This window comes from Etheostoma cragini, chromosome 21 (genome assembly GCF_013103735.1).
Source record: "Etheostoma cragini isolate CJK2018 chromosome 21, CSU_Ecrag_1.0, whole genome shotgun sequence".
NCBI classification, from domain to species: domain Eukaryota; kingdom Metazoa; phylum Chordata; class Actinopteri; order Perciformes; family Percidae; genus Etheostoma; species Etheostoma cragini.
In genome coordinates this window covers 5429880-5441996 of record NC_048427.1, presented here as the reverse complement: position 1 = coordinate 5441996, position 12117 = coordinate 5429880, and the positions used below count along the sequence as shown (strand labels likewise).

At 42.1% G+C, this 12117-nt stretch overlaps 1 protein-coding gene across 3 annotated transcripts in view; it reads right to left on the bottom strand.

Moving 5' to 3' along the window:
* The window catches only part of usp54b (ubiquitin specific peptidase 54b), a 53214-nt gene that overhangs the window by 22182 nt on the left and 18915 nt on the right, over nt 1-12117 (bottom strand). For all 3 annotated transcript variants that reach the window (XR_004654949.1, XM_034859405.1, XM_034859406.1), the window contains 4 exons: nt 4896-5030; nt 3268-3381; nt 3037-3119; nt 1130-1235 (listed from right to left, as the gene is read on the bottom strand). Coding sequence is in view for 2 of the 3 variants with exons in the window: in XM_034859405.1 (XP_034715296.1) it covers nt 1130-1235; nt 3037-3119; nt 3268-3381; nt 4896-5030 (438 nt within the window). In the remaining variant the exon portion in view is untranslated. The remainder of the gene's footprint in view (nt 1-1129; nt 1236-3036; nt 3120-3267; nt 3382-4895; nt 5031-12117) is intronic.

The following is a 12117-nucleotide window of genomic DNA, read 5'->3' as shown; positions in this document are numbered from 1 at the left end:
CTTCCAGTACCCCATCTATATATTGAATTAATTTAATTCCTTTTAGCTTATTTCACAAACAATTGTTTATCTAGCACTTCAGTTTCCTCTGTCAACTCTTTGGCACCATCAAACATCCTCACAATCTGCTATCTGCAGCACCTCCACCATTCAAACCCCATCACTTTGTTTGAGCAAAGCCCGATGTGGTAAAATATGGTGGTTATGGAAGATGAACAGAGGCTGGTTTGTGTGGCTCCCACAGGACTGCGCACACAACGTCAATGTTTAGGCCGTGCATAAGCGGTGTGTTTTAGTGCGGCTGCAGCCGAGAAGGTTGTGGTGCTGCTGCTGCTGCTGCTGCTGCTGCTGCTGTGTGAAGAGCGGGGCAGCTGTCGAGGCTCTTTGTGCGGACACTTTGGCAGGGAGCGGGTCCAAGCTGCAACCATTCAGCAGCAGCACTTTCCCATGTGGCTGCACAACACACAACCCTGCAGAACAAAGTATCTCCCTTTCTTAAGCCAATCTCTCTTCAATGCAGCAGACAATATAATTGAGGCTCATCATTTTTCCTTTTCTCTTTTTAACTAATTTCCACCCAAAAATATAAATGTCTACAGTTTTCTGCTGCAAGATGACGATGATCATTATGTCTTTCTTTAAAGGAGGTCAATGAAGAGACATTTAGAAAATGCACCCGGTAATAGAAAGAGAGAAAATGGTGAGAAAATGCAAATGAGCTTCTGATTATGTAACAAAGACCCACCAGGAAAGAGAGGGAAAAACAAACAACAAATGATGCAACTACCAAAGATGTTCTGTTGCGCATTGTATTGTTTTTTTAAACTGATTTTCATCCTGGTTTTTGTATTATTGTCATTGTTTTTTTCCCCATCCCTTGATGTTAGAAAAAATAAATTTGCTTATTTTGGGTATTGGATTGAAAGAAAAAAAATGACACAGAAAGAGACAGAAAATAAATGTCTAAAAGCACAATTTATGTTTCGTACACAACAGTTTTGAGTTGCTGAGCATACTGTGCGCATTGAAGTGTGTGTCTGTGTGTGCGTGTGTGTGTGTGTGTGTGTGTGTGTGTCCGTGTGTCCGTGTGTGTGTGTGCGTGTGTGTGTGTGTGTGTGTGTGCTCTCACAGGGCAGTTGCGCAGGTCTCCCATGTTGCTGGCGTTGCGGAGCAGTTCTCCAAACATGTCTGGTGTGGCTTTCTCTCTGCACTCCAGCATCCTCACCGCCTGGTTACTGCAGCATAGACACACACAACAACAATATGACGCATGCAGTGAATGTGTATGAGTCCAAGAATAAAAGCTTTTCTAAATAGAAAAAAAAAATCTATTGTGAAGCCCAATTGTGAATTGTAGCCACCAGAAACATTGTTCCTATTCTTTTAACTTTTAACGTTTCTTTGTTCTGTAATTTGCAGGCGATTGCTTCATTTCCTTTGGTATTTCTGGCTGAAAACCTGTCGGAAATCTATTAATTCTACAGAGTGTTGTTCATCTGGACGTATTTATTGCTTAGGCAACCATTTACACACATCTCCATCTGCACACTGGCAGTCCTACAGTCCTGTAAGAAAAAAATATGGAAAAAAAAGAGAAGAGGGGAATCTAGATATGCAGTTATTAACACTGTAGAAAAGATTATTGGAGCAAGTTTCTAAATCCTGAGTGACAGATTATGATCTTTGACCTTCCTTAGGGGTCACACTAATAGACAATTTCCCTACAGGAGCAATAACAGTACGGACACATTATTGTTACAAAAGGAGTAGTTCAGCTACAACTAGCATAATTTTGTGAAAAAAACTAATACTTGTGGAACAAAACTGAGACGATCTCTTTCGGCAAGGCTTTAAGCAATCATACTTTAATACTGAGCTGCATTTACCCTTTTTAACTATGATTGTCCTCTGAAGGACAAACTCAAATACATATTATTATCATCTGCGAATGCCAAATGGACTTATGCAAGCCTGTCTGCAGCTCCGGACCATGTATGAGATTAAATGTGCAATGAATCAGCATTGTTTTTTTCTCGTGAAGTATTCCTTTAAGAATAACGATTTTTAAAAACCATTCAAATCTCTCCTCCTCCTCCATCTCTTCCCCTCCTCTCACCCTTTCCATTAGCCTGAAATGAACTCAACCTCTCTGTCTCTCTGTCTCTCTGTCTCTCTCTCTCTCTCTCTCTCGATTTCAACCCCCCGCTTGGCCTCTCTTCTTCAGATGCACAGGCAGATGAGAGGCTAAGAAAGCAGAAACAACAACAATAACGCACCAGCGAGGAACACACTTGTTCTTCTGTTTACTTATGTCCGACTTGTGCTTCGAACCAGACATTTGTTTGTCTTTTTGTTGCCCTCTGATTATCTTATTCATGTTGACTTTTGCATATTTGGCTATCTCGACTGTAAACAACAGGCTCCACTGAGTGTAAAAATAGCTTGGCAGTGCTAATCGGCACAAACATAGAGCGGTGGCTCCGCTGCGCCCCACAACTACATTGACATAGTGTGTTTACAGTGTTTGTACTTTGGCCCCTCCATTCATCCCTCTATTTCTTCTGCTATGTTCCATTTCCGAAAGGGATATGGAGTGATATCTCTAGCCTTTCCGACCCACTGTTCCATTTATAGATTTGTGTCGCCCCCTGGGTGGACTGAATCAAACAGCTGATTGATTACTTCCCCTTTTCCTTATTTCATTGACTCGGGCCGTGTGCAATGTAACAGCTTTGAAGATGCTTGTCCCGTGTGTGGATTTACCTACACTAAAACCTGAACATGGAAGAGACTTTATGCACAAGCTCACCTGCACGTGTGTGTGTGTGTGTGTGTGTGTGTGTGTGTGTGTGTGTGTGTGTGTGTGTGTGTGTGCGTGTTTGTGTGCTCACAGTTCAGTGTTCAGCAGGGACCCGTGCAGGGAAGAAGAGAACACGCTGTACCTTCCTTTAGTGCCACCCAGCCTCTGCTTGCTGCCAGATTTACTGCAATGTGTGTGTGCAGTGAGTGTATGTGCATGTGTGTGTCTGGTCTTACCAGAGGGATGTAGTCGAGATGTAATGAACCATCTGAATGAAGGGCAGAGGGTCCGATGTGGCTCCACAGCTGTTACACACACACTGCACACACAAATACATCCTCAGATTCATTGCCGGACATCGTGTTCTTCAAAATGTTTGTGTGGATGGTTATTGTTTTAATTGAAGCTCCAGAAGTAAAGCATGTAGAAGCTCTTTAAAGTGACAGAGAGACTGAACAATGTCTAACCTGTTCAAATAGAGTCATGGCAAACTTCTGATGTGGTATACAGTGTTTGGCTGTGCAGATGTCCTCTCGACTCTCCGCGCTGATGTGGAAGTGGATACGCATCAGGAGATTCTCCTAAGACACACATGAAGCAAAATCGGCATCAATTAATGTGTGAGTGTTGTGTGGTTAGTTGGCATATGTGCTTGTTTATATTGTATACTTATTTAACGTGTTTGTGTGTGTGCGTGCGTGCGTGTATGAGTGCGTGTGTGTGTGTGTGTTTGGGCTTGTTTAACTAGATCCGTGGGGTACAAACACTGGGAGTCCAGTATATTGTGGTGTCCCAACAGCTTTGTAGGGCCAAAATGCTGGACCCCACAAATTTAAAGGGCTGGTTGAGGGTTAAGACTTGTTTTTAAGATTAGGGTTAGAATTAGGTTAGGTTAGGGTGAGGGTAAGGGTTAAGGTTTGGCATTTAGTTGTGATGGTTAAGGTTAGGGTAAGGGGCTAGGGAATGCATAAATGACGGGTCCTCACAAAGATAGTGGCACAAACCTCTGCGTGTGTGTGTGCGCGTGCGCCTGTGTGTGTGTTTGATCGTTCCTCTCTATTGGTGCTCCTGTTCATCTGACCGTGGGAGCAGCATCTATATTTCATAAGAAGCCGACGGATTCCCTGACTGAAAACATTTACTACCAATCGATCAGACAGCAGCAACCACGCGCACACATAAAACACACACACAGACACACACACACAAACACACACACACAAACACAACCACACAGTGGAGAAAAATACCAAAAGTGGTAGATAGAAAGCAACAACAAGGGCTGAGAGAAAGGCAATGAGGAAATGTAAAGATATTACAATAATAAAACTTGTGACTGATGACATTTTTTTTCTTGATTTTCTCTTTTAAAAAATGACACGCATCATTCCAAACTGAGACACCAACCATTCATATAATGTCCCATTCAATGCCGAATTAAACAAATTTGAAGATCTTTCAATATTATTTGATAAAATAGCATAATGTAGTAAATGTAAATAAAAAGGAAAAACAGACTATATATACAGCAGCTGAGCAATGTTTTAATCAAATCAAATGATTCTGCAATATATGTCACCAATGTGTAACACTGTGTTGCCTTTGATTTTAGAAGCAGATTGTTAAACTAAAAATAAATAAAAATAGAGTATAATATCAGTTCTTGTAAATGTAAAGATATATTTAGGGTAGTTCCCAAACCTGTGATTGCTGTCATAATTTAAGGCCTTTGCTCTCCATCAACTTAAAGGTACAAAGGGTGGACAAAATAATTAAAAAAATACCTCCCAACAAAATACATTGTAATGAACCAACAATTTGTGAGGCTGCAATTGTCAAAACAAAAAAGTTGAACATTTAATCCTTGGAAAAACATGGTTCTTTGTGGCTGCTGTATTAGATATTCCTCGTTCCCTGAAGATTTCTGAGTTCCTATAAGCCTCTAGGCAACCCCTCAGCACTTGAGTGTGTGTGTGTGTGTGTGTGTGTGTGTGTGTGTGTGTGTGTGTGTGTGTGTGTGTGTGTGTGTGTGTGTGTGTGTGTGTGTGTGTGTGCGTGTGCGTGTGTGTGTGTCCATGTGGTGCCATAGACTCACAAAGCACTCTGCAGCATCGTCCATGATACCCAGCTGAAAGCGTTGTTCGTCTTTGAAAGTCTTGGCAAGCGCGCTCCGCAGTGCATCTGATGGCAGCACGCGCTCACTGCTGAACTGGAACTGAGCAAAGATACTCTGCAAACACACACACACACACGTAAAAACACATTAATGCTTTATTGGACTGCTACAAACATTGTGCATGAAATACTTTTTCTAAAAGGCATTGTTGGCATGGACACTTACAGTATGTACTTTATGTCCATGCACACGTTTCATGTGCATGTATGTGTTTGTGTATTTACTCCTCTCAGACTGAAACAAATCTCTATAATCACATTTGTCCTGTAAATCGGCGCTGTGTTCTGTCAACTGACCCCTAAAACAGAACCAGTGGAACTAGTTGTCAACTTGTCAGGAACCAAAGTGCTGCACAACAAACCTAGACCGGACTAAAACAACCACCAAGCCTCAAACCACAGCTGGCCTCAATATCAGACATATCAATAATAGATGGCGTTTGTAGTGCACTTTTCTCTGACAAAAACAGCTCTCAGAGTGCTTTGTAGCAGTAAAATAGAAAACAAACCAAACTGTTGCAGGGGGCTCAGAGAGAAAGCTAGGCCACTGAAGTGTGTTTTGAGGGCAGCGTTCGAGCCTGAAGAGAAGGATCATTCCGTTTACATCCATGCAAGTCCAAACGACTTCCAGACCAATACAGCAATTCTGTGTTTACTGTTTTGCCTTAATAATGCTGCTTCATTTGTATGCGTAGGAGCGAGTGTTATCATAATTACCCCGGCCAAGGAGGTTATGATTTTTGACCTATTTGTTTCACTTATTAGTAAACAAGGTATTTAAAAAACTGCATGATACACGCATATGAAATTTAGCTATATACAAGAAAATGTGTCTGCAGTAACTGGTTGCAGGTGCTTATTTATAAAGCCTTTCACATTTTAAACCCATGTATTTAAAACCTCCAGTTTCCAACATTTTGGGGTTATCACAATACAGCAATGTCTACTGTTTTTTTTTACCGGAAGCAAAATTAGCAGCAGAGCAGCTCCCCGGAACAAACTTTGGTGATTATTAAAATCGGTACAAACACTGAATAAAGCAGTTTTACGTTAAAAATCTGTGTTTTGCTGACACAGTTCAGCTTATCGGCAGAGAGCTGACACAGTCCGCTCAGCTTGTTTATCTGACGACTTGATCCAGAGGTCTGATGACTAAAATCTTTCATCAGGTTAAAAAAAAGGCCAAGACCTAAAATGTATATCGTAAACATGTGGGTTTAAAACTGGATAGAAAGTCAATTTATGACAGCTTCTGGGAGGCAACCACAACTCTGACTGGCAAACAAGATAAAATGCCACAAATCTAGTCATTGTTAGATATTTTAATGTGGAAAGGTTACACATTATACCTTAAAAAGAAGCGATCAAATCCCTAAGAGGTAAAACTCAACCCCAAAACCTGTGCTTGAAGGATGTCAACACACCATGAACAGCAGCATCCCCTCCCCTCCTTTCCTGTCATCTCTAACAAAAGCATAACATACTGTCCTGAAATATTTAGAAAAAGGTAACATTGGATTAGATTATCAGATTAGAAATAAATAACTTTGTTTTTCTTCTTCATCCCTTTAATTCTCAGATTTCATGTTGAGAACTAGTGGCGTTTGGAACCCAAAGCAGAGAGAGGACACAGGTGGTAAGTGAACAAAAGTGTATTGGGACAATAAGCGTAGAGGAACAGGGTGGCAGGGAATGGGCCTCTGAGGCGGAGTGGAAAAACAGGAATTGGTCAAGCAGCGCGGTAATGCTGTATAGCAAAACATGATGGAATTATCTGGCAGAGTGGCGGAGTGAAGCTCAGGCTTTTATGGAGCGATTAGGCTCGTTCGAGATGAACTGCGCCTTGCCTGTAAAGTGGACTAGAGCAATCGGCAGCAGCCGGGGGCGGTGACCAAATCCGCTCTCAAGTCGGACAGTTTCCAGCATTCTGAACAGGAAGTGACCAAATCACTGTGGTCCGATTCCCATTTAATGAAATGTTATCAGACCAATATATCTGTGTATACAGTCTCCAGTGGTTTTAATTATGTCAGAGTAGCTCTCAAAATGCTCTACATGCTATCTGTTGCTGATATTAATTAACAACAGACTAGATGATAATCTAGTAATCTGAACGGATTTAGTCTCTCTGACCTCTAAACGTCACTGTCAGCCACACGTGTTCTGAATAGAATAAGCCTTTAAATCAGACAAAAAGCAGTTGAAATCCCTTTCGATTAAAAACAATAAAAAAGTTCATATACAACGTCACGTTGAGTCGATTCTGAACCAATCAGCTGTTAGATCAGCTGAGAGGCCGGCGTTTCCCAGCATGCTGGATCCGCCTGGGTCTTGCAGTTGGTGAAGAGCAACTGTGCTGCCCGCGTCTCAGAACTGCGGCCGCCTTGATCTTGTGAGGTCATCGTTGCCTACGTGGGCATGACGTCAGAGCAGGTCGGGATCAAGTCGGACACAATTCCAACCCGGCATGCAACGGGCGGCGATAGCCGGTGATCATTCTACGCAGACCTGGCTCATCTCGACCAAGCCTAGTGATGAGATGAATGGATACAGGTGTGACTCGTCAGCTGCCTGGAGAAGCCAGCCCCGCCCCCCTTCCACATGCATTGCATAGAGGAGAAGAAGAAAACACACAAACACAAAACCCCCAACAAAACCAGAACCAAACACAGGGTCATAACATTTATCGTGTGATCCACTGTAGAGGTCCTGTCCCCCAAGTTGTGAATCACTGTCAGGAATAGAAAGCCACATTTTTTAAATTGTCAAATGCCAGACATTTTATACAATCTTCATCAAATTCTGCACAATTCATGCTTGTACAAAGGCCTAATATTCCTGCACAGGGTTGAGATTTCTCCACAACAGCAGGAGCTTGGGGGAGGTTATGTTATCATTATATTATGGTTGCATTTATATTAGTAGTAACAGTAGTAGTATTAGTAGACACGACAGTCTTGCAAATGACTCTATGGCTCATTGATCCAGATTAATCTGTGCTTTAAATGCAGTAGACATGAGTACAAAAAGTAGCATTCAATTCAAGCTGAGGCCGTGAGATTAACTTCTGGCTGAGCCTGGACGGAAGAGAGCTGCATTCTTATAAAGTCAGAGAGATAAAAGCATGGGTAACTTTCTTCAGATTGCCAACGGATAAAAAATGACCTAATTTCTTTTGTTGGTAAGAATTCGGAGCTGGAAAAAGCAAAAACCGAGCGACTATTTTTGACCCACAATAAAACAGCCCAAAACACAAGTTTGGATTGACATGCCGGAGCAGGGGTTTGTGCTCTGCTGGCTTTCAGTCCCAGCGGTAATTCAGTCACTGATTAGATGGCTGGACTGAAAAGCAGCAGATGCTCTGTGTCCTGAAGACTGAGAAACACTGGGTTTAGAGGCAGAAATATATTCTAACCCAGTTCAAGTGCACATGTTTGTCTCTACACTGTCCATTTTAGTTTTGGACACAAATGTAAAATCAAGCACAGAGCTTCTATGATATGACCAAGAATGACTATTTTCACCCACTTATGAATGGATCTATTACCGGCAGTTACTGAATGAATGTGTGATAAACCTACTACGGCATAAAAAGAAAGTTACATTTTTTCCGCTCACGCCTTGGTGTGTCAAGAGCAACCACTGGAAGCAGTTTAACGAACAAGTAGTAAATCATGCAGAAAATCATGCATTTAGATATGTTGAAGTGAAAACATAAACATCTGGGTGGACATGGGAAAAGCGGTTCCTGCGAAATTCCTCACATCATCCATGTGAAGAATTCAAATGGATTTTAAATACTATTTCCACCATCAAAACAATCAATTTTAACTGACGCAAATTCAAGCAAACCATAGCTAATATTCTTCATGACAAGTTCCCCTTTGAGATGATGCATTTAACCAAAACCACCATCTTTCTCTAACTTAAGTGTTTTATTATCCTAAACGCATTCACACATGGGACCAGGGGCATTTCTAAGATCAGACCTTGGGGGGGGGGCAATGTGACACGGATACAGTGCCTTGCAAAAGTGTCAACCCCCGCTGCTTAATCAGTAATTTTATTAGTTTTTTAGTAACTTTCATTCATCTCTGAGCTAGCTAGTAAACAACAACATCAACTAACGTTTTCTGACACCATTAACACTATGGTAGAACTAAACTTTACACTTTATAAATCCAGTAAATGACCACTTTGACACAAAATTCTAACATTCAGCAATTTTAGTGGCTTACGTTGTTTCAATTTGGGTCGGTAGAAGGTAAATAGCATCGGCTACAGCAACACAAGATATTAAACCTGTTTCAAGCCCTTTGAACCTGTTATTGTTTGTCACTTAAAGACAAGTTTGCAAACTCTCACTTGAAGCACTAAAACAGAAATTTGGAGCTTGAGCCCCCCTAAAAACGGTCTAAAATCGCCAATGCATGGGACACAGATTGCAATCCCCGGTCTTTAGTGGTGTAGTCTTTTGCTTTGTACACCAAAACTTTCTACCTACACCTCTTCACTAGAAATTTGCCATGGAGACAGGGTTGAAGCACCTGTTGGGGCTGCTTAGACTCCATCTCACTAAGTTTCCATCTATTTGACTTCACAATCTTATAATAACACAAGTTCTTCCACCCATACATATTCATCTCAAGTCAAGCTTTAATCTGTGTGAAATGCAGACAAGTAAACATTCCCTGGAGTTGTTTCCTAGTTTTATTTCCCCTTTATGTCTTTGGTTATATTAAAAAAGTCAGAACCGTTACTTTTGGAAGCATGGTGTCTGTTATCCGATGTGGAGAAAATGTTATACAAAACTTCCGTCTGTGAGTGTGGCTGAGTGTGTGCAGGCTGAGGGTTGGCACTGGGAAAGGTAATGCAGTCCTGCTGACAGTGTGCATGTGTGCGTGTGTGTGTGTGTGTGTGTGTGTGTGTTTGTGTGTGTGTGTGTGTGTGTGTGTTTGTGTGAAGGAGAGATAGACAGAGACAAAGGTAGGGAGAAAGGAAGAGAGAGAAAGGTAAAACAGAGAAAAAGGAGAAGAGGGAAAAGGGACTGTGTGAGCAATAGTTTGTGTTTGTCTGTGTGTGGGTGTATGTGTGTGTTAAGGTGGCTGTGCTGACTGCAGCAATGCGCCAAGGAGAATGGAGGGGGAATATACCCTACAGAGGGAGGGAGGGAGCGAGGAGAGGAGAGGACAATGAGGCAGAGTGAGTAAGAGAGGTAGGTGTATTTGTGTGTGTGTGTGTGTGTGTGTGTGTGTGTGTGTGTGTGTGTGTGTGTGCGCGCTTTGCTGGTGAGATACGCACACGCACGCACACTGGTATGAAGACAGGAGCAATCTTCACCAACTACCACATTCATTCATCTTTCTCTTTTCTTCTCTCCCACTTTCTTCTCTCTCCTTTTCCTTCTTCTCTCTCCCTATTACTTGCATATGTGTGTGTGTGTGTGTGTGTGTGTGTGTGTGTGTGTGTGTGTGTGTGTGTGTGTGTGTGCTTTGCTGGTGAGAGAGATAAAGTGTTGCAGTGATTTCTAGAGGGATAGCCACAGGCAGCTTCTGAACTTATGTTTACTACAAAGGGAGGGCGTCTTTACCTGCTGCAGATAAACCGAAATCCACACACAATCCCTCCCAAAATAAAAAATCCCCAAATCCTCATTTATCTCTTTAGTTTCTGTAAAATGGATATTTGAAAATTTAACACGCCATTACAGTTCATCTGGTGCATGTCTCGACCCGTTATTCAGAGACTTTCATCTCCTTTGCCGTGGGGACCAAGCTACACACAGACTATAAGAACAATGTTACATCTGTTTCTGACAAAGGAGAGACGGTGACAGGACAGCTAATTAAAACTGACAGGCAAATGTGAACACTTAACAGAGTAACAATACCTTTGATTTGTACACTCACGGCTAAGTGACACACACACAACACACCCACATGCTTGTGTGTGTGTGTGTGTTTGTCTCCCAGGGTGGAAAGAAAGATTTGTGAGCACCTAAAAATGCATGTGTTTAGCAACCTAACGTGTGCAGCATGCAAGTAAGATTTGTGTGCATGAGTAGGTGTGTGTGTGTGTGTGTGTGTCTGTGTGTCTGTAGCATCCCAGCGTGGGCTCTGCTAGCTCAGCGCTTTTAGTCAGCCAATTAATTACAGAGAAGCGTTGGAGACAGAACAGCGTGTAGAACACGCACATTGACACTGCTACACACACACAAACACACACACACACACACACACACACACACACACACACTTCCCTTCACTCAGACACATACTTGTCATCATTGATGCAACAAATGGCTGGAACAGAGCTGCATGAGGCTCGTTCATTATGAGGGTTTTATGATCTTCCTATTTTGTTTGGTAACTTTCTATCAGCAGCTGCAGGAAAACAACATATAAAAGCAATATTACATGCCCTGTTTCTAAACACTTACTGTAAATTTTCTTGAAGGCGGGTAGTCGGTTGAAATTTAAAACTATTGGATCTGCCCAGAGCCACTCCGGAACTGCCATAACCATTCGCTAACATTTGATCGGGACGTCGGCTTAGCATCGTTAGCGTTCACCTTAGCTAACTCCTTCCCCACTAACGGAACGAGCTGCAAAATGAAACTTTTCTCGAACCCCGTAGGGAGGAGGAGCACAACATCATGGCCACCAACAAAACTCAGCAAAGCTTGTTCTTGCTCGGGCTTTAACTTCAGGATATTTTTTCCAGAACAGACCGATTGGCTTCGCTCACATCTTTCTCCGCTGCCATTACAGAACTAAGACTTAAACTACCGCGCAACCTCAACTTCATTGTTCATGAACACTCCCTCTGTTTGCTAATTGGACCGCCAAAGATTTGCCTGGAGAAAAGCTCAAAATATACCGCAAACCCAGACGTGTACTGGAGGGAAACGGAAATTGAGCGGGAGTACGTACTAGGGCGGAGCCAGGCCAGAATTCAAGTGTATAAAAGTAAAATATCAAGTATTTAGATTAAAGGTACTCATTGTGAAGGACAATCATTTGACAGAAAAATAAAGCACAGTATATAATGACAGAAAAGAAGGACAGAATAAAGGAAGCAAGAAAGGAAGGAAGAAAAGTAGGAAAAAGGGAAAAGAGACGAGAAGATGTTAAAGAATGAAG